Raw genomic sequence first — 22,842 nt, 5'->3', positions numbered from 1 at the left:
ATATAGAAGGTAAAAAGTTACATTAAACAAGGGGAATAAACTTGGGCATTGGAAGATAGGAAAGATTCAAAATAATACAACTGGAGAGTACCAAAATGGTAACGAGACAAAAGTAAATTAACAAATGGAATTTAACAAAAGGTTGCTGAATTCGGCTTTGAGAGTTCCTCAACACTTCCTGTTGCAGTCTTACTGATCTTCCTGTTGAGCTGCTGTGCTGCTGTTTTTTATATGTGGTCATTGTGGGCAGAGCTTAGCTTGCCATCATTGGTATCTAGTTCATGATTGGCTATTCTTTGGTTGCTAGGCAGCTCTGGCCAGTTCATGATATATGTCCACACTTTCTAGATACACAATTGGTTTGTCTGACTCCAGGGGATGCCTGGTTATATCTGAATGCATTGTCAAGCTCTCATTGGTTTCAGTTCAATGTAGACCTTATTCAGTTTTCATGGACCCTATTCATCAACAATACTTTGCATCCGTGCCTTAGGTGTTGAGACATTTTCATGTACTGTGCAGAATTCTATCTATTCTCATAGTCTTGTCAGCACTGAACCGGTAGATATAGTATACTTGGATTTTCAGAAGGCGTTTGACAAAGTCCTCATGAGAGGCTTCTAGGAAAAGTAAAACGTCATGGGATAGGTGGCGATGTCCTTTTGTGGATTGCAAACTGGCTAAAAGACAGGAAACAGAGAGTAGGATTAAATGGGCAATTTTCTCAGTGGAAGGGAGTGGACAGTGGAGTGCCTCAGGGATCTGTATTGGGACCCTTACTGTTCAATATATTTATAAATGATCTGGAAAGAAATACGACGAGTGAGATAATCAAATTTGCAGATGACACAAAATTGTGCAGAGTAGTTAAATCACAAGCAGATTGTGATAAATTGCAGGAAGACCTTGTGAGACTGGAAAATTGGACATCCAAATGGCAGATGAAATTTAATGTGGATAAGTGCAAGGTGATGCATATAGGGAAAAATAACCCATGCTATAATTACACGATGTTGGGTTCCATATTAGGTGCTACAACCCAAGAAAGAGATCTAGGTGTCATAGTGGATAACACATTGAAATCGTCGGTTCAGTGTGCTGCGGCAGTCAAAAAAGCAAACAGAATGTTGGGAATTATTAGAAAAGGAATGATGAATAAAACGGAAAATGTCATAATGCCTCTGTATCGCTCCATGGTGAGACCGCACCTTGAATACTGTGTACAATTCTGGTCGCCGCATCTCAAAAAAGATATAATTGCGATGGAGAAGGTACAGAGAAGGGCTACCAAAATGATAAGGGGAATGGAACAACTCCCCTATGAGGAAACACTAAAGAGGTTAGGACTTTTCAGCTTGGAGAAGAGACGACTGAGGGGGGATATGATAGAGGTGTTTAAAATCATGAGAGGTCTAGAACGGGTAGATGTGAATCGGTTATTTACTCTTTCGGATAGTAGAAAGACTAGGGGACACTCCATGAAGTTAGCATGGGGCACATTTAAAACTAATCGGAGAAAGTTCTTTTTTACTCAACGCACAATTAAACTCTGGAATTTGTTGCCAGAGAATGTGGTTCGTGAGTTAGTATAGCTGTGTTTAAAAAAGGATTGGATAAGTTCTTGGAGGAGAAGTCCATTACCTGCTATTAAGTTCACTTAGAGAATAGCCACTGCCATTAGCAATGGTTACATGGAATAGACTTAGTTTTTGGGTACTTGCCAGGTTCTTATGGCCTGGATTGGCCACTGTTGGAAACAGGATGCTGGGCTTGATGGACCCTTGGTCTGACCCAGTATGGCATTTTCTTATGTTCTTATGTTCTTATGCCTTCTGATCACAACCTGCTTTCTTGGGTATGACATTCTAAAAGAATCTAAACTCATCTTCTCTAGTACTCATGTTCTTCCCCCACCCTTTTGTGGTTTTTTTAAGTTTCTATAAGTTTGTTCTAAATAATACAACAGAAAGCTTGTAGTCAAATAAAAACAGCAAAAGGCAAAGAGAGAAGTAAAAACATTAATTTTTCTAAATTGTGTTTTAAATTCTGCCCTATTACCTGACCTTATCTTTAAAACCTATGTAAAAATCTATTCTATTTCTAAATAAAATATCTATAAGTGACCCCCTACTAACCATTTACATTACCACTGTGATCAAATGTTTCTCTGTGCTTCCAAAAGAACAGGACCTGGAAAATGGAGGAACTGCATAATTCTCTGAAGAGACGCAGCTGGTCCTCCTCCTGGAGTGGAGCCTTGTCATGTACCCCGGGTGCTAAGTTGAGCACCCGGGGTATACTCCTCAAAACCCTCCCTCCATCCTTTACTGGAGTAGGCCAGGTCCTTGGAGTTGAGTAAACATAAGAAGGCACGCAGCTCGGGTCCTTCAAAGGAGTAGCAGCATCACTCTTTGGAGCCAGTGGCACAATTGGCAACAAAAAAACATTGAATCTCAGTGCTATCAATGCAGTTGATGCTGCATCGAGCCCCAGTGTTGTCAGTGCATAAGGCTTCAGCGTCTTTGATGCATCAGACCCCAGAGTACTCGACGCATTGGACATCACTGGCATTGATGTTTCCTCCATCTATGCCTCATGCATTTGAACAAGCTGCTGCCCTGTCAACACACTGGACCACAGTGCTTCCCACACAGTTCTTCACTAAATCACCATACATTTAGGAGGTTTTTCAGGGGCAGAAGGAGATATGCTTCACTTACTTCTACTAATTTCTAGGGTAATGATCCCATTAAAGTTATTGGAGCAAGGCTCATGCCTAGAAACACCAGATCCCATTTGATGTGCAGGAAGAGTCCATCCTGGATTCAGAAGAGGATGATCTACCTCTAATGCCCAGCCAAAGGGCACAGTAGCTCTTAGACCAAGTGGCAGAGTTGGTGAAGACTTTCTTTACCTCTCTGGTGGCTAAAGACAAAGAGGGTATTCTTCAACCTCTCCTCTCTAGGATATAAGATTTACTCCCACAAGAAGGCATTCCACCAACACCTGACTGAATGGGAACTCTATCAGTCCCCCTGTAGGATGGTTCTAATCCTCACCATTTGCTTGCAGCAAAGTCTAGTCAGTTGGAGGATGCCCACCAGGAATATATCCCCCACATTTAAATACACTCTTCCTAGGCAACCAAGGACCCCTCCCTCAGTCACCTACTTCATCATTGGGGTCCTGGATTAGCATTCTCTCCACTCTCGGATCTGAGGAAGTTCAATGGTAATACCCTCCACTCCCCTTTCCCAGAACACTCATCTCCACTTGAGGACCTCTTATACTCCAAGTTTTGGACAAGTTGGGCAAGGCACTTGGAGTTAGCATCCACAAATACAAAGACCCTCACACAGAAGTCTTCCATATTCTCTAGATCCTAGACACCCTGACGGGGCAGCAGCTGTTCTCATCCATGCTATCCTGCAAGAATTACAAACAAGAATGTGGGAGAATATGATTTCTTGTGCCCCAGTAGCAAGGAAATTGGACTTCAAGTATAGAGTCCAGAAGACTAGAAACATACATAGAAACATAGAAATGACGGCAGAAGAAGACCAAACGGCCCATCTAGTCTGCCCAGCAAGCTACGCACTTTATCCATTTTTTTTCCCTTTTTCTCTCTCCCACCTGTTACTATTGGCTTCCAGTACCCTCCAGCCCTAATTCCCCTCCACCCCACCACCAATTTAGAGAGCAGTGCCGTATCTGCATCCAAGTGACATCCAGCTCAATTAGGGGTAGCAACCGCTGTAACAAGCAGGCCACACCCTTGCCCCATACTCTTACCCACCCCTGTTTTTATTTTTTTTTTGGAGATAGCAGCCCTCCATCCTTCCGCTCCATGAAGGTGGAACACTAACTACTGGCCACTGGCATCCCGCTCCGTGAATGCCTCTGTGGCTACTGCCGCTCCGTGCAGTGTTTGAATGCCTCCACTTTATTCACGCCCTCTAGACTTGATAGATCCACAGTGTTTATCCCACGCCCCTTTGAAGTCGTTCACAGTTTTAGACTTCACCACTTCCTCCGGAAGGGCATTCCAGGCATCCACCACCCTTTCCGTGAAGAAATACTTCCTGACATTGGTTCTTAGTCTTCCTCCCTGGAGCCTCAGCTCGTGACCTCTGGTTCTGCTGATTTTTTTCTGACAGAAAAGGTTTGTCGTTGTCTTTGGATCATTAAAGTTTTTCAAGTATCTGAAATTCTGAATCATATCACCCCTGCTCCTCCTTTCCTCCAGGGAGTACATATTTAGATTCTTCAATCTCTCCTCGTATGTCATCCGATGAAGACCCTCCACCTTCCTGGTCGCCCTTCTCTGTACCGCTTCCATCTTGTCCTTGTCTCTTTGTAGATACGGTCTCCAGAACTGAACACAGTACTACCAGGTGAGGCCTTACCAAGGACCTGTACAAGGGGATAATCACTTCCCTTTCTTACTCGATATTCCTCTCTCTATGCATCCCAGCATTCTTCTGGCTTTTGCTATCGCCTTTTCGCATTGTTTCGCAGACTTCATATCATAGACACTATCACCCCAAGGTCCCTCTCCTGCTCCGTGCACATCAGCCTTCCCCCCCCCCCCCCCATCGAATACAGTTCATTCGGATTTCCACTCCCCATATGCATGACTTTGCCACTTCTTGGCATTGAATCTCAGCTGCCATATCTTTGACCACTCTTCCAGTTTCCTTAAATCCCGTCTCATTCTCTCCACTCCTTCCGGCGTGTCCCACTCTGTTGCCAGATCTTAGTGTCATCCGCAAAAAGACAAACCTTACCTTCTATCCCGTCCGCAATGTCGCTCACAAAGATATTGAACAGGACCGGTCCCAACACCGATCCTTGCGGTACACCACTTAAAACCGCTCTCTCTTCAGAGAAAGTTCCATTTACCATCACGCATTGTCTTCTATCTGTCAACCAGTTTTCAATCCAGGTCACCACCTCGGCACTCACTCCTAAGCTTCTCGTTTTATTCACCAGTCTCCTGTGCGGAACCGTATCAAAAGCTTTGCTGAAATCCAAGTAGATGACATCGAGCGCTACAGATTTCAGAGTACTGTGGTTGCCTTAATCAAGCAGTTTTAGTGAAGTCAGCTCTAAAAAGAGCAAAGAAAATAATATTTTCAAACACTCCACCAGGGAAAGAATCCTGGACAATTTTGGTAAAAACATGTTCCAGAACTTCATACTTAATGCATGCATTTCCACTCACCAGTTTTACATGGTTCAATATTTACATCACTGCATTCAAAAACTGAAGCCCTTACTTCTTGCATACCCACAGCTACTACTAGATGAGGAAGAGTATATATGCCATCTTATTTAATCAGTTTATGAGGTGTTTGATACAATGGCCCGCTACTCATCAGCTTCCATCAGAACAAGCCGAATAGCTTGATTGAGAGCCAGCAGTTTGTGTGATGATGTCAATGATGTCAACGGTAAGCTAGTGGATATTCCCTGCTTGGGAGATCATCTTTTCAGAAATAAACTCAAGAAAAATGGTTGCTTAAATTAAGGAACGAGAAGTGCAGGCCAAATTTTGTCGATCCAAAAGTTCCAATTAACAGAACAGTGGAGTTCCAGAACTCCACTGTTCTGTTAATTGTACTATTCCAATACAGAGTAGGGGATACAGAGTAGGGGTCCCCCAACACGGACCCCATGTTTCGCCCACTGGCTGCATCGGGAGGGAAACACCGTTAAATCAAGTGTTCTGTAACAATAAATATAAATGCATTTAAACACGGATCAACAACAACAAAGGGTAAAGCCGACAAACAAATAGCTTGTATAATAGTTTCACAATAAAGTCAAACAATCAAAGGCTAAATGAAACATACCTTATCAATATGTGGAAACAGAGTTGCAGGGAGTGCACTGAAGTTACAGTGCAACCAGGATTTAAACACCACGAACATTTTGGCACGGATAGGCTCAACCAATCACTGCGTGAGAATGGGTAGCCAATCAGAACAAGGCAGGTAAGTACACAGAACAGGGAATACTCTCAGGTGAAGTAGCTCCACTCAAGGTCGCAATTAAGTCCATTTGGAGCTACCATGTCCAAGAGATAGATCCACTTTTGTTACCTTCTAATCAAAATGTCAGAAAAATTTCCTCCCCGCACCGGAGGGCAGTCCCTCCCATTGGGCGAAACACGGCCCCCTACTCTGTATTGGAATAGTACAATTAACAGAACAGTGGAGTTGCCATATGATTACATATTAAATGAAATTTTGGATCGACAAAATTTGGCCTGCACTTCTCGTTATTTACATTAACTGTTTAAAGTGCAGCACTAGCTCGTTTGGCATTTGGAATGCTTAAATTAAGGAGCAATATTTGACAGTCAAGATATATTCAATGGGGCAAGTAGGCCCTGTTTTGCTTATAAGCAGTTTTACATCCAGAGATGCCCCTTCAGGCAATTCCAGTAGTACCAAGCTCTGCCTCTGCTTCCACAGCAACAAGAGATTCTATCTTGAAGCCAGCAGCGCCAATCAAAAGCAATTCAACAAATAATGTTCATATTTTAAATAAATGTATTTCTAAAAAAATGTTTAGACCATTAGTGTTCACCCATTTTTATTTTTATTTTTATGTGTTTGTCTGATTGACAACTGTGAATCTTTATTGTACCCCACCCTGAACATTGGAAGGGTGGGTAATACATTTTTTAAATAAAGTCTAGCCCAAGCCTAGACCAAGACCAGCACGCATCCTCTCTAATATGGTGGGAGAATTCACCTCTACCTGGATGAATAGGCAAGATCACCAAGGACCGCTAGATTCTCAAGATTGTAGAGCCTGGTTACAGCTTGCATTTCTCCCGAGTTCCCATGTTTCCTCATTGTCCAGCCTTAAACTGAATCTGTCTCACTCAGTGCAGCTCTGCCTGAGATGGGGTTGCTACCACACAGCAGGCAATAGAACCTGTCCCGCCCAATCAACATGGCCAGGGTTCTTCACCTGCTATTTTCTTATCCCCAAGAAATCCTGGAGATTGAGACCAATCCCGAATTTAAGAAATCTGAACAAAAATCTACTTCAAGAGAAATTCAAGATGAACTCCTATCACAGGATTCTACCTTTCATCCCTGGAACTGAAAGAAACCCTATGCTCAAATACCCATTCATCCCTCCCACTAGCATTATCTACACTTTGTGGTAAAATGTTCTCATTACCAGTATCGGGTACTTCCCTTTGATCTGTCAACTGCTCCAAATACTTAGCTCACCTCCATCATCAAGTCATCTGTGTCTTCCCTTACCTGGAGGACTGGCTAGTGACCATGACTTCCAAGGAAGGAGTGCTGACCTCCCTTCAGCTCCTACAATCATTATGAATTTCGAAAAAAATTAACCTTAATTCCATCTCAGAGAATTAAATTCCTCAGAGCACGGCTACAGGAGAGACCATTTTTTCCGACAGATCAAGTAAATATCTTGGATTCCTTGTTCATAAGTTGCTGAACACAGATCAAATACAGCCAAGGAAATGGCGGCAGCAGTTCATTTACCATCACTAACCCACCTCCACATACGCTTCCTTCAATGGGTCCTCTGACTTGACTACTTTGGTGAATGTCTCACAGGAAACGAAACAAACTTTACTGGTGGCTAGATCCCTATTCCTTACAGAAGGAGGAAATACTCTACTTCCTCACCAGGTCACATTAGTGACAGACACAAGATTTGGGAGAAACCAAACGTGTCCCTTCCGAATCAATGAAACTTGGTCATTAGCAGAGAAGCAGTTTTAGATCAACCTTCAGATATGCCTTAATGACTTTTATGCATCTCCTTGAAGGAAAGAAAATTCTCATTTAAACAGTCAAACAAGTAGCCATGTTCTATGTCAGCAAGGAGGCAGGAGGTCATGGACCCTCTGCCAAGAGGCGATAAAAATATGGGAATGAACATGCAATTATCTGCAAGCAACCTATCTTCTGAGAATCACCAATATATTAGTAAACCACCTCAGTAGGACATTTCATCCGCATACATGGTCCCTGTAACAGTCAGCAGCCAACGGACTGTTCAATCTTTGGGGACATCCCTCCATTGACCTCGTCACGTCAGAAGAAAACAGAAAAATGGAAAGTTTTTGTTCCATTCTTCCCAGTGAACTTAGATCTGCACAGGACACTTTTCTGCTCAACTGGAATGCAGATCTCAAGCACACGTTTCCACTAATAGCTAGGATGTTACACAAAGCATTCAAAGACTGGGCCCATGTGATTCTTATTGCACCAGACAAGCGTGGTTGGTGTGCCTTGTACCTCAGCTCTCTGATCCCTCTCAGAAAACCTTTAACTAGGAGAGTTTATGGCTTTAAATGGAAACAGTTCTCTGCCTGGTGTCAACAAAGCTCCTTGGATCCATTCCCACCTCAGCAGTGAGAGTATATTTATTTACTTAGACTTTATATTCCACGTTTCACCACTTCAAAGCAGATTACATTCTGGTACTGTAGGTATTTCCCTATCCCCAGAGGGTTTACAATCTAAGTTTGTACCTGAGGCAATGGAGGGTAAAGTGACTTGCCCAAGGTCCCAAGGAGTGACAGTGGAACTTGAACGCTGGTCTCATTGATTCATAGCCTGCTGCTCTAACCACTAGGCTACTCCTCCACTCCTAATCTCTGTGCCATAGAGACCTACCATATTCCGATTGAGAGTAGGTCATTCTCCACTTATCCTTTGGTATCAAAGTCCATGAAAGGTTTATGGCATACTAAACTTCCAGTTGTCAAAGCACCTGTTCCATGGAACCTTAATGTGGTCCTGATGTAATTTATGAAGCCACCTTTTGAACCACTGGATTTGGCTTCTCTTAAATTTTTCACATGGAAAGCATTATTCCTTGTTGCAATCACTTTAGCCAGAAGAGACAATGAGCTTCAGGCTTTGGTTCATTATTCTCTATATATGCAATTCTTCCACAACAGAGGGGTACTTGGCACCCACCCAAAGTTTCTGCCAAAGGTGGTCTCAGTTTTCCATATTAATCAAACCATCAGGTTACCTACTTTCTTCCTGAGGCCATATGCACATAAAGGTGACAAGGCTCTTCATTCCCTAGACTGTAAACGAGCATTGGCTTGTTACAGAAAAAAAAAAACAGCCAAATTGTCAGGCCTCACAACTATTTGTCTCTTATGATCCTAATCAACTGACCCCCAGGGTCTAAATTTTGGGTAGGGGCGGGGTCAATAGAGATCAGGGATTTTAAATTATGGCAGTGGGGGGGAGATGGGGTTTGGGGATACATGCTTTCGGGGCAGAATAGTCTGAGCAGTGGGGAGAAAGTGTGCTGAACCAGGGAGCTATATTTTGGTTCAAGAGGAAGGTGAACACTAAGGAGCATGACATCGCCATGTGAAGATTGCTACTATTTTTTTTTCCATTTCAGGGTGGGGAGGTTGAAGGGATCTATATAGACCCTAGGGAGGGGGACTTTAACCCCTGGGGAAGTGTAAATAAGGGCCAGTTGGCCCTTGAACTAACATTCTGGGAGTACTGGGAGGCTTGTTATCGCAAAGGTTTAGCTGCATGTACCTGAAACACAGTAAAATAGGCTAACCTTTTTCTAAGTCAGCCGCATTATTTTATTTACATTGAATTGCCTATGCATACGCTGCTTTGTACACATTATTTATTTATTTTAAAATGTTTTTATACCGCTTTTACAAACAATGTTTAATCAAAACGGTGTACAGAAGTGTCGTTTTAAACTAAAAATGTAAAAAATAATAAAACTCCCTTTAAAAAATTACAAAGAGGCAGTATTTTGCATGCAAAGCAGCTCATGTCTATAGGGAGAAGAAATCATTTAAAATATCACGTGATACAGACGCTATATGGCGATTTGGCGCAATAAAAGGAATTTAATGCATGATAACACCTTATTGCAGCTTAGTAAATCTAGCTGTAACTTTGTACCTGAGGCAATGGAGGGCAAAGTGACTTGCCCAAGGAAAAAAGGAGCAGCAGGAGAATTTGAATCCTGGCTTACCTGGTTCACAGCCTACTGCTCTAACCACTAAGCTACTCAAGCTCTTGATTTGATAAGGTCACATTCAGGCCGATACAGTACAGTGCGCTCCAGTGGAGTGCACTGTTAACTGGCATTTGGACGCGCGTTTGACGGGTTAGCTTTTCCCTTTATTCAGTAAGGGGTAATAGCGCGTCAAAAACGCGCGTCCAACCTCCCCCCGAAACTAATAGCGCCCGCAACATGCAAATGCATGTTGATGGCCCTATTAGTCATTCCCGCGTGATTCAGTAAGTAAAATGTGCAGCCAAGCCGCACATTTTACTTTAAGAAATTAGTGCCTACCAAAGGGTAGGTGTTAATTTCTGCTGGCTGCTTTTCTGTGCACCCTCCGACTTAATATCATGGCGGTCCCAAAAGTTTAAAAAGTTGCCTGTAAAAATTGCACCTTATTAACTGCAGACGGAGGCTCTCTTTGGCTCAATGCAAATACTAAGTAAATTTGAGAGATTTTGATTATCCCCAACATGCCATGGCTTACAAATGATGTCCATTGCTATCAAGGTATGCACAAAACAAACCCATTTGGAGAAACTGCCCCGGTAAGAAGCTATTTTAATGTTCTGAATGTGATAAAAGCTTCAGAAGTAAATCTGAACTAAGAAAACATGAAATGACCCATACTGGAGGGTCTAGGAGTGAGAGAATCATCAGTTGGTTTTCAGGATATCCACAATGAATATGTAATGAGATGCAATAGAGGCAGAACCCCTGGGATACAGCATGTTGCTTCCCGAATATAGGGTACTGGTTCCCAAACTCAATCTAGTGATTCCACTGTTAGGTTTCCAAGATCTCAACAATGAATATACATCTCCAATTCATATTCATTGTGGAGATCCTAAAAATTTGACTGACCATGGAGTAAATAGGACAAGTTTGGGAAGCTCTGGTCTAGAGTTACCAGATAATTCTAGGGTCATCAGTGACAGTGATTTTGTCCCATTTTTTCTATGGATTAATAGACCTGCTTTTCTCAGAGAATGTGAAACAAGGCAGAGCCATAGTGTGCTTATGGCCAATATGGCCATAGCTATAGACACAGTCACCAAAAGGCACCTCTACCACTGCTATGCTCCAAGAAGAGTCGGTGGGTCCTCAGCAAAAGAGAAAGCAGCTTGGCCCCATCGAAATAGACAGCGTGGTCAGCATGGCCTTAGTAAGTGGAAAAGCAATGTGGCCCCGCTGCTGATTCTGGTGGGGCCATGTTGCTTTTCCACTTACAAAGGCCACACTTACCACGCCATTGATTTCAGCAGGGCCGCACTTCTGAGCAAGGAGGAGGAGAAGCGCGCCCTACAGGAAGTAGTCCAATGCCCCATGGCCAGAGGGACTGAAGAAGGAGACTACTGCTGCCTGCTAAGTCAAGGAGGAAGTGAGTGAGAGAGAGCATGTGTGCTTGTGTGTGGGAGAGAGCATGTTTGTGCACAACTACCCTAGTTACTCTCTGCCTGCTAATCCATGACAATTTCAGGCATCTGGAAATCAAAAGTTCCAAGGTATGGATAACAGGGAATTTTCTGTTTTGCAATATTTTATTGATGTTTGGAAGATTTTTTATATGAGTTTAATGATTGTATGTTATTCTACTCATTAATTGTTTTGAATTATTATTTTTATTGGCATGGTTTTACTAATTTTGTTTTATGAGGAATGGTAATATTTCTGTTTTTTACATTGCTGCAGTGCATACAGAATTTGGCTTATTGCGGTTACCAGTTCAGTTTTTGTCTGTACATTTCTTTTTATTCTGTATGGTCTCTTTATTCTGTATTTGAGGGTCTGTGTTTTGCATCTGTGACTGAAGTGAGTTATTCCATTAGTTTGTAGTTTCTATGTAGGGATCTATAGCAGCTTGGATTGTTCTGTTTTACTATTTTAGGCCTAGTGTAATATTTATAGTGTTAACTTTCATAGGTAGGGTTGTTGCTGTTTGAGTGGCTCTCTGAGGGTCATGCCCATACCCAAGATGCATTACAGTAGGCCTAATACCATATAGGTTCCAAGTATCTCTAGCTTTATTGCAGGGTTTTCTGGTTGGCACCTCAGCAGAGCATGAAGGTATAATATACATACTGTTAAGTGATATTTTTACCTCATAAGACTGTGCTTTGAATGTTCTTTTTCATGTAAAAGCTATTATAAATGAATAATTTTTAATTGTGTGTGAAGAGGGTGTGATGGGGTGAGTGTTGCAGGCTATAAAGTTTTCCTAGAGCAGCTAATACCCTTGAACTGGCCATGGGCATTGCTGTACAAACATTGAACAGAGTCTCCCAACTCGTGGTGTCATGTGTTGTGTAAAGGGGGAGGGTGCAGTTTTTCACTTGGCCATAGGCGCCAAATTGCTTGGCTACAGCTCTGCTTCAAGTCCATACATGCAATGGGCCATAATCAGAATGGGATCCCCTGTCCCTGATGACATGCAGTCATCTGGTAAACCCTGCCGGCCCAGATATGTGACTCAAACATGAATCTCCTGAGCCATGGGTACAAGTTCCTCAATTTTTTGTTTAACACATCTGTAGACTTGCTGATTTTGGTTTCGTGCTGATTTAAAGCAGCAGGTTTGCCCAAAACAATTTTGTATGTAATTTAGTTGAGAGAAAAAATACTCTATTTTCTCCTCTATTTCTGATTTTATTTTGTTCCTGATGAGAACTATGGGTTCTAAGTTTTTGCAAACTCCTCCTATTTAGTCCTCTCCCGATCTAAGCAATGCAGGGTGCTGCTGTGCTTGGGTCACTCTGTAAGTAGCACCCTGCATTGCTTAGATTGGGAGAGGACTAAACAGGAGGAGTTTGCAAAAACTTAGAACCCATAGTTCTCATCAGGAACAAAGTAAAATCAGAAATAAAGGAGAAAATATGAGAGTATTTTTTTCCTCAACTAAATTACATACAAATTTGTTTTGGGGCCATACTGCTGATTTAAATCAGCACGAAACCAAAATCAGAGACAAGGTTGTAGAATCAGTGTAGTTTTCTCCACCCCTTCCCCCTTTCCCCCCTCCCAACAAGGACAATTAAAAATCAGGATCCCTTCTCACCTGCTGGCGGGCTAGCTGCTCCCTGGCCTCATTTGCCAGAGCCTGGAGTCTCTCCTGCAGCTGATGGACTTTCTGTTGTTCATCCGCCAGTTTGAGCTGCAGCTGGACCTGCTGATCTTTAGGCACGGTGTTGGCCAGATTCTCCTTCATTCGCTGCAGCTCCCGCATCTGCTGAGACTGGGCAAGAGCCAATCTGCTCGTGGCTTCTAATAACTGCATGTTGTCGTCATTGTGGGGCAGAGCAAACAATAGGTCAGAACAGATGAGCCGAAACTGTGAATACGTCTTGTGTATGTGTTCTCGGTGAAACTCCAGTTATATCATCAGGAGACAGAAAAAGCTCTAATCCTCAAAATTATGTTTTAAGATTTTCACACTGCACCTCCTTTTTCTAAATACCATGAAGAAAGCCTCAGCAGAACAGTGGGCCCCAGTCTGGTCCTAGAGGATGCCCCCAGCCAGTTGGGTTTTCAGGATGGCCACAAGGAATATTCATGCAATGGAGATTCATAAAATGAAGTCTTATTCATGTTATTGTGGAAATTTTGCAAATCCAGATGGCTGGGTGTGTCCCGAGGACTGGATTGAAAACCAATATGCTAGCAGATCAACTATTCCCGGGTCAGGGACCACTGGTTTAGTATAATTATATGCTCTATATTCAAAACAGACAGGCTGGGCAGTAGTGGTTTTATCCCAGCACATGCACGGACTTCTACTTCCAATCTATTAAGAAAGAACCTGCATGGGATGGGAATAAGACAAGGTACTGCCTTTGCCTGTCCCTTTTGACACAGCTATATAGCCACCCTATTTAAATTAGGCCAGGGCTTCACAAAACTGGCCTTCGGTACCTTCTAGCCAGACGGGTTTTCAAGATATGCACAATGAATATGCATGAGGTAAATTTGCATATATTGGGTGTCCAAAGTATGTGACTATATTCCATGCATATTTATTATGAGTATCATGAAAACCTGACCAGCTATGGAATCACCTGGACATGTTTGGGAAGCCCTGAATTAAGACTAAAGCATTAGTTTCCAAACCTGTTCTTGAAACCCCACAGTCAGTCTGGGTTTTTTTTTCAGGATATCCACAATGAATATGCATGAGCTAAATCTGCATACATTAGAGATCCATTGTATATGCAAGTTTGTGGCTATCCTGACACCCATCTGGCTGCGGGGTTTGGGAATGACTGGACTAAGGAATTCCCCCATGACCACACTGCTACTTCTACTGAGCATCTGAATAATAAATTCACCTAAAAATAATGAAAAGACACAATCCCTACATGAACCATTTGGTTTTTACGACTATTGCCATTATTTGTATTCTGGTTTAAGGAGTATGTCAGATATAATCTCATATTGGCCAGGCGGCAGCTGAATGACAATTTGTTTAAATATTGAGCATCAAAGTTTTACCAGGTGAGGCAATGTTAGTTTTTGTCCTGTTATACATGTAATTTTGTGTCTGTTTTATTGTTACCTACCTCAAACAGCAGAGGCAGGATACAAATAAACAAACCACCTGAAAATACGCAAATAAACTAGGGACCATGATCTGGCTTATTACTGTATATTCCACAGCTCTTTTGCTTGCTTTAATAAGACAAACAGCATATCACCTGATCACTGGGTGCTGGCCAAGCTGTGTAACAAATGCAGAGATGTTCTAATTATTCTTCTGTGCAAATTTTATCTAACAAAATATCAATTCAACTAATTTCTATGAAAAAAAAAAGAGTATGTAGCAATGAAGAGAATACTAAAGCCACCCAGACAATTCCTCAGATCAGCAAATCTCTACTGCACAGACCTGTGAGTAGATCAGCAGAGACAAAAAAATGCCACAGGGCTGGAGTGGAGAGAAGGGGATTTGACGTATGTATCCTTCCAAAGATTGACTTAAAATGCTCAAAGAACAGCAGTGGCCATCTGGACTGGTAGCATCGCGCCTTAGAGTTCAGAGGAATGTCCTGGCAGCCTCCAGAACATTCCTGCTGTTTGGCCAGAAATCAGTGAACACATGATGTGGAGATACAGCTGCCAACTCTGACCAAAGGGAAAAAAAAAAAAAAAGGCTCTTTTGCCCACACCTGGCAGGCCTCGCCTCAGCTCCCTTTGCCTTTTCCACGGTTCCAGCTCGCCTCACTAGCGTGGGTAACTAGAAAACAGCAGTGGCAACAGGCAAAATGTAAGTCAAGGCAGGGCATGAGAGCCCAGTACACGCACAGGCCCCACAATAGTGCCACTTCTTCCTTCCCATGAGGATTTCCTGTTTGAAAAGGGGATGGAGCACCTGTGAGTCCTGGGAGCATGCACTGGACTCATAGGCCCTTTGTCGATTTAAATGGCTCCAGGGATGGAACCAGAGCCTCGACAGAGGGAATGGAGTGAAGGGACACTAGGGGAGTGCCTCCTGCCTCAAGAGAGACCGGCAGCTATCAGGTTGCTGGCACATATTTTGCCAGTTTTAAGAGTCTACTGGGCTGCAGACCTCTCTTATGCAAAACTGGCTAACCTGGCCCATCACCTGCTGGCTGGAAGCTCTACATAGAACGTGGGAAGAAGGGGATGTTTTGCCTTTCCCCTTTTTATTACCTTGCAATCTTTCAGCCCACGTCCAGATAGCAATGCCAGGCAGCTCTGGGGCTAAGTGCTGGAGAGATGCATCTGCAGCTAGGGTTGCCAACAATTGCCTCTCATACATGCAGGGCTGATCCCAGGGGGTGCAAGGCCTGTGTCTCCTTTCCCCATCAGCATGATCCTCTCCAACCCCTGCTTTGATCCTCTCCAACCACCTTCCCCTCATATGATCCTCTCCAATCCATCCCCCTCACTGGCACAATCCTCTCCCCCAATGAGATCCTCTTTCCTCTCCCGCTGGCAGGAGGAGAGCAGTGCTTCTTACCTGCAGTTGCCGACTCCTCTGCCAGCTTCAATCTGAAATCTGAATGTGTGGGACTAGTGAGGCGTTCATTTTGGAGAGGAAAAATGTGCGTGTCTGGAGTACATTTGTTTTTGCATCGGGGGGAATAGCTAATAGCCTCATCATCAAGAATTTACATGTGATGAGCGCTATTAGCTTCACAGGGGGTTGGACATGCGATTTGGACACACTAATCCCCTTACAGCATAACGGGTTGTGGACATGCGCCCAAAATGCGCATCCAAGCAAAGGTTAACCATGCGCTCTTCTGAGTGTGTGCATGTGTATGAATGGTCTGCCTGGGGGTGGGTGTATGTGAATGAATGGGTGCCTGTCTGTGGGTCTGTGTATATGTGTGAGAATGACTGGGAGCTTGCCTGTATGTATGTGCATATATATATGTATGTGTGTGTGTGTATGTGAGGGAGCCAACGAGAGTGAAAGCGTATGTGTATGAGAAAATCTGGGGAGTAAGAGATTGTGTGTGGGGGTGGGGGGAGAGAGAGCCTGAGAGTGTGTCTGTGAGAGGTTGTGGGTATGTATAAGAGCATGTATGTGTGTATGTGACAGTGTATTTGTGAGAGAGAATGGACATGTGTATGTGTGAGAGAGAGAGGATAAAATGTGTGCAGCCCCCCTCCCCCCCCCAGGGTGACTAGAAATCAAGAGCTCCCACGTATGGACAGCAGAGGCTTTTTTTTTATCCTTATTAGTTTTAATTATTGCGTGTTATTTGATATGTGTGCTGTTTTGAAATATTATATTGATGCTTGGGAAATTTTAAAAAAAATATATATAATTTTAATTAATAGAAGTTATTTTGTCAGTAGTTTTAAAATATTCTTTTATTAGTATGGTTTTACTATTATAATTGATGCTTTATGTTTCTTAATTTTATTTGTTTTATGAGGAATGGTGGTTCTGTTTTTCCATTGCTACACACAGAGTCTGGCTTCTTGGGATTTCCATTTCAGTTTTTGTCTAATTTGTGACCCTTTATTCTGTATTTGATGAGGGTCTGTTTCTGCTCTGTGAGTGTGACCATGATGAGAGATTCTGCTAGTGTCTGTGTAGGGATCTATAGCAATCAGGTTTGTTTTGTTTCCCCAGTAGGTGGTGTATTGGTATTCTAGGACCCAGTGTAATATTTACCTGTGCTTTTTCTCAGGCAGGGTTCTTGTTGTTTGAGTCCTTGGTGTTCCTACTGTTTCGTTATGATAGGTTTGCTGTATAGATTTTGAGTATCTTTTTTGTGGGGTTCATGTTAGTTCACAACATATCTAGCAGTGGAAGGTGTTTGTGCTGCTATTACTGTGAGGTGACACCAGAATTTGAAAATTTTTTTTTTGTATAATGAGCTGTAAGGGCAACATCTAAGCTCCTTTGTTGAGGGACTTTCCATGGATGCACAGTGTGTTACAAACCTGGAGGTACAGGATTTATATTGACATTCTTTTCCTTCCTGTATACATTCCAGCCTTCACTCTCATAGCTACATGATAAACCTTTGGACAGGCCGGCCTATAGGAAACACAAAAATATCCGACACCGACACCCGGGTAAGAATCACCTCGCATTCCAGGCACCAAGATTCAAAAACTCTCCACACCCAGAAATAAGCCAAGGAAGTGGACGTTTTACGAGATCTCAAAAGTGTAGCCACAACCGTGTCAGAATAACCTTTGCTCTTCAGACGCTGCCCTCTCAAAAGCCATGCCGCTAGACAAAAGCAATCTGTGTCTTCTAAACAGACGGGCCCCTGATGTAGAAGGTCCAGGAGATCCCGAAACCACAGGGGGTCTGCCACCGTTAGATTGACCAGATCCACAAACCATGGACGTCTCGGCCATTCTGGAGCTACAAGGATTATTCACCTTAGCACTTTGCCGATCAGAGGCCAAGGTGGAAACACGTACAGCAGGACATTTTTCGGCCAGGGAAGAACCAGGGCATCCACTCCTTCCGCTCCTGTCTCCCTGCGGACCCTGTCTCCCTCCCGACCAAAGAAGTAATGCCTTGGCTGGGTGTGCCCCACGTGTCGCATATGAGCTGAAAAGCCTCGTCGGCCAATTCTCACTCCCTAGGATCGAGACGGTGACGACTGAGAAAGTCTGTATGAACATTTATTTTTATTTATTTATTTAAAACTTTTCTATACTGTCGTTTAGTGGTGCATCATCACAATGGTTTAGTTAGGCACAATATGTTTGGTTTGGTTTCTAAATTATCCATAGGGTGCTATTATTATACGGTTACATAGTTCAATAATATACTCTAAATGGGGAATGGGTGTGGTTACCATTTATGATTGTTAGGATAATCATATGTTTATACTGTCCTTCTAATTTAATACTTACATTGTCTACGCCGACTATGTGAGACGCCGCAATGCTGACCAGATGCTGCTCCACCCAGCTTATCAACAGTTAAGCTTCTCCTGCCACTGGTTGGCTTTTGGTCCCTCCTTGGCGATTGATGTAAGTCACCGTTGTCGCATTGTCGGACAGAACCCTGACCGACTTCCCCTGAAGGGGTGGAAGGAAAGCTTGTAATGCTAAATGCACCGCTGTGGTCTCCAGATGATTGACTGATCGACCACTGAGATTCTTCCTGGGACCATTGCCCCTGCACAGATTTCCCCAGACAAACAGCTCCCCAGCCGGAGAGGCTGGCATCTGAGGTAACCACCGTCCACTTGGGTACTACCAAGGGAACTCCGCAGCTCAAGTTGTCCGAGAGGAGCCACCAATCGAGGCTGGACCTTGCAGAATCCGTAAGAGGAAGGGGCAGATGAAATTGCTCAGAGAATGGGTTCCACCGGGAAAGCAATGCTGATTGCAAAGGACACATATGAGCAAAGGCCCATGGAACTAACTCCAGAGTGGAAGTCATCGATCCTAGGACCCGCAAGTAATCCCATACTCTGGGAGGATGCTTGGACAATAAGTCTCGAATCTGTCCCTGCAGCTTGAAAATGCGGTCTTTGGTAAGGAAAACTCTTCCCTGTTGCGTGTCGAATAGGGCTCCCAGGAATTCCAAGGATTGGGAGGGTACAGATGACTCTTGGCAAGGTTGACCACCCAATCGAGCGATCTCAACAGCTGAAGTACTCTGTGTACTGCCGAATGGCAAAGCAACTCTGATTTCGCTCGAATCAGCCAGTCGTCCAGGTATGGATGTACCAAGAATCCTTCCCTCCGGAGTTGCGCTGCCACTACAACCATTATCTTGGTAAAGGTTCTGGGTGCAGTGGCAAGCCCAAATGGCAGAGCTCGAAACTGATATTGATGTCCCAGGATGGAAAACCTTAGGAACTTCTGGTGGAAGGCCCAGATGCTGATGTGTAAATACGCCTCCGTCAGATCTAGCAATGCTAGAAATTCTCCCTTTCGCACCGAGGCAATGACTGACCTCAGAGTCTCCATGCGGAAGCGGGAAATCCGAAGGCATCTGTTGATCTGTTTTAAATCAAGAATGGGCCGGAAGGCACCTTCTTTCTTGGGTACCACGAAGTAAATGGAATAGTGGCCCCTCCTCCGTTCTGCAGGAGGAACTGGCGTAATGGTGCTGAGTTCGAGAAGGCTCTGCAATGTGTCTCGTACCGCAGACGTTTCTCTTCATAAGTGCATGGGGAGACCAGAACTCTGTCTCAAAGGTGACGTGCAAAATCTAAAGCATAACAGTGTCTTATCACAGTGAGGACCCACTGGTCCGACGGCAATTTGGCCCATTCCTCGTAAATTAGAGACAATCTGCCCCCTACGACCAGCACCGAAGAATGGACCAGCCTCACTTCATTGTGGAGACTTAACTCCCAGGGCAGATTGGGGGTTACCTGTTCTACCAAAGTGCTGCCTTCGAAAGGGCTGGGACCATGACTGCTGTCTTCTCGAATTTTGCCTAAAAGAGGAACTCGAAGACCGGGGCATTCGAAATCTTTGATTCCCACGGAAGCGAGACCGAGAAGAAAAAGAGCCCCTCGACTTGGGTCTATCCTCCGGCAATCGATGATCTTTATTCTCACCCAGGGATTGAATCATGTCTTCCAGGTCCTTTCCAAAAAGCAACTTGCCCTTTGAAAGGCAGAGAGCCCTGCTGAGCTTTGAAAGAAACATCCACAGACCAGTTTCTTAACCACAGAAGCCTGCGCGCAGAGAGAGCCGAAACCGTGGACCTGGCAGATGTCTGCAACAGGTTATAAAGGGCATCTGCACTATAAGCGACCGCAGCTTCCAGGCACCCTGCCTGAAGAGCTTCTCCCTCTGAAAGAGAGGCGTTGGCCTGTAGTTGTTGCACCCAGTGAAGACCAGCTCTCAAAGAAAAACTGCTGCACATGAAGTCTCCTAGTGCTGAGACTTCAAATATTTTCTTGAGCTGAAGCTCCAGCTTTCGATCCTGTAGATCCTTGAGGGCTGTTGCCCCAGTAACCGGGATGGTGGTCTTTTTGGTGACTGCTGACACCGCCGCATCCACCTTGGGAACTCGAAGAAGGTCCAAGGCTTCCTCTGGCAGAGGATATAGCTTGTCCATTGCTTTACTGATTTTCAACCCCAAGTCAGGGATGTCCCTTTTTTGAACAACAAGTCAGTGACCGAGAAATGAAAAGGAAAGGAAGTGGTCGGACCACAAATTTCCAACAGCACTGATCAATGGTCCCCATCCGGGATTCCTCCTGTGAAGCCTCAATGCCTAACTCCCCCAAAATCGCGGGGATAAGTGGGCCCAGCTCATCCTTTCTAAAAAGGCGGACCACCTTTGGGTCGTCACCTTCAACAATATGGGAGCTGTGGACAGAATCCTGCTGCTGGTCTGCATCCTCGTCTACCCCCAGCGGAGGCTTGGATGGCAGGGTCTGATCATCTGGGACGGAAACCTCAGAAGAAGAATCTGTGTCCATATGGGGCACCATCGACCTTAAGGGGCGATTCACCTTTGAGGACCCAGCACCCTTCCTAGGTTTGGCACCACGAAAGAAGATTTATCTCCACCCTACTTTTTCACCGACTTCCTGGCCTTAAAGGCCTTATGAAGCAGCAAAATAAACTCAGAGGAGAAGGAGGACGAAGAGGAGGAGTCTGAAGCCCCTTTGGAGCTCTCCTCTGTTGCACCTGAGCCATGCCCCGTTGGTTCGCCCTCCCCCCCTGCAGGGATAAAGAAGGCGGGAGAATCCCCTCCCCCGCCGCAGCTCATGTTGCTGCCCTGATGGTATTAAAAATGGCTTCCATTCCCACGCTCAGCGGGAACAGATCAGGAGAAGGGGGCCTCGGTCTCCCAAACCCCGTAGAACCTTTGCGGGTGCTCACAACATCGTCCCTGGCGGCTGTGGAGGTTCCTTCCCCCCTGGGGAGACAGGGCGAGCAGAGGCTGTCGTGCGAAACTCGCATGCACGCCGAGCCGCGTGCCCGACAAACTGTTCTCCACGGCATCGCTGGGGAGAAGAAAAAAGCAAAAAAAAAACCAAACCTCTCGGAGCCCGGTGAAGTGGCGGCGAAAGGCAGGCAGCAGAAGCAAGGGAAGGGAGAGTCCGAGCAATTAAACGTAAAGGCTTTGTTTTGTTTTGGGTTTTTTTAAAACTTGCCCAGCAGTCCTCTCTGGGTCTTGGTCCTCCTGGGGTGAGTGAGCCGGGCTCACTGGTATCACACCCAGCACTGCTTTGAATTGGCAATAGGGCCCTCAACCCCCTAGCCTCAGTTGCCTCAAGTACCAGGGGGGATGGTCCTCTCAGGACCTGGCAACCCCCTGGGAGGCTGAAGGGAATCCTCTTCGCCTGGTTAAGATTTTTTTTTTTTTTTAAAGACCTAAGCTGGTATTGAAAATCTCCCTCTCTTTTTTTTTTTTTTTTTTACACCAAACTAAGTACAGATTGTAGGTTTTGCCCTCCACCATCTGCTGGAGACAGAGAAATACTGATGGACTGTAGGTGGCACCTCAGGGCATAGGGCAGAGTCAGTCAAAACTTCTCTCTCCATCTGCTGGAGGGGAGGTAAAACCCAGGAGTCTGGACTGATCCGGGTACGTACAGGGAACATGAAATTGTTGTGCTCAAACTAGTCCTTGACACCCTCCCCCCATACGCCATTGGAGGCAGTGCAAGCAGATATCTCAATCAAATTCATCAGGAGTATCCTGAAAACCATACTGACTGGAGGAGGGGCCCCCCCGAGGACTGGTTTGAGCACTACTGCCCTATTACATTCATCACCACGTTTTGGTCCGCAGAGGCCAGCATGGTAGCAGCTGCTATTCTCCTTCCTGGGCCTCAGCTCACCAGTTAAACACAAAAATCTCCTCAGAAGCAAGAAGTAAATCAGAACCTTAATGATGCCACTTTTTTTTTTTTTAAGCTACTCATAGAATAATATATCAGTGTGTTCTTGCTGATCCTGCCATGGTACCTGATCCTGGCATTCCTCGAGCTCCTCTTTCAGTCGAGTCTGCTTTTGCCTCAGTGTCTGGCATTCCTGGTTCATATCTTCCAGTTCCACTTCAAGGTCCTGCATGTGTTTAACCTGTTTCAGCCACCAAAATATGTCCAGAAGGGTTAGAACAAAAGCAAGACAAGACTGGGTTGAACTGAAAGAACTATACTGCATAATAGTTCTTCCACATTGATGCACAACATATATCATCCAATCTCCACTCCCTTCCCCCCCCTCCCCCAACCAGGTTAGTTAACATTTTTTAAATTCTTTAAGCTGTTCCCTGACCCTCATGGGAGCTGTCATGTTTGCAGAGGTGTCACAGAAGTCCTGATAGGAGGCATGTGATGTTATATATATATATAT

General features: G+C 44.4%; 1 protein-coding gene across 1 annotated transcript in view; it reads right to left on the bottom strand.

Moving 5' to 3' along the window:
- The window catches only part of NINL (ninein like), a 331,277-nt gene that overhangs the window by 5,507 nt on the left and 302,928 nt on the right, over nucleotides 1-22,842 (bottom strand). Inside the window, 2 exon segments of the mRNA XM_029594490.1 lie at nucleotides 13,121-13,333; nucleotides 22,453-22,566. Of these exon segments, the coding sequence (XP_029450350.1) occupies nucleotides 13,121-13,333; nucleotides 22,453-22,566 (327 nt within the window).

The sequence above is a fragment of the Rhinatrema bivittatum genome, chromosome 3 (assembly GCF_901001135.1).
Source record: "Rhinatrema bivittatum chromosome 3, aRhiBiv1.1, whole genome shotgun sequence".
NCBI lineage: Eukaryota > Metazoa > Chordata > Amphibia > Gymnophiona > Rhinatrematidae > Rhinatrema > Rhinatrema bivittatum.
This window is presented reverse-complemented; position numbering and strand designations above follow the sequence as displayed.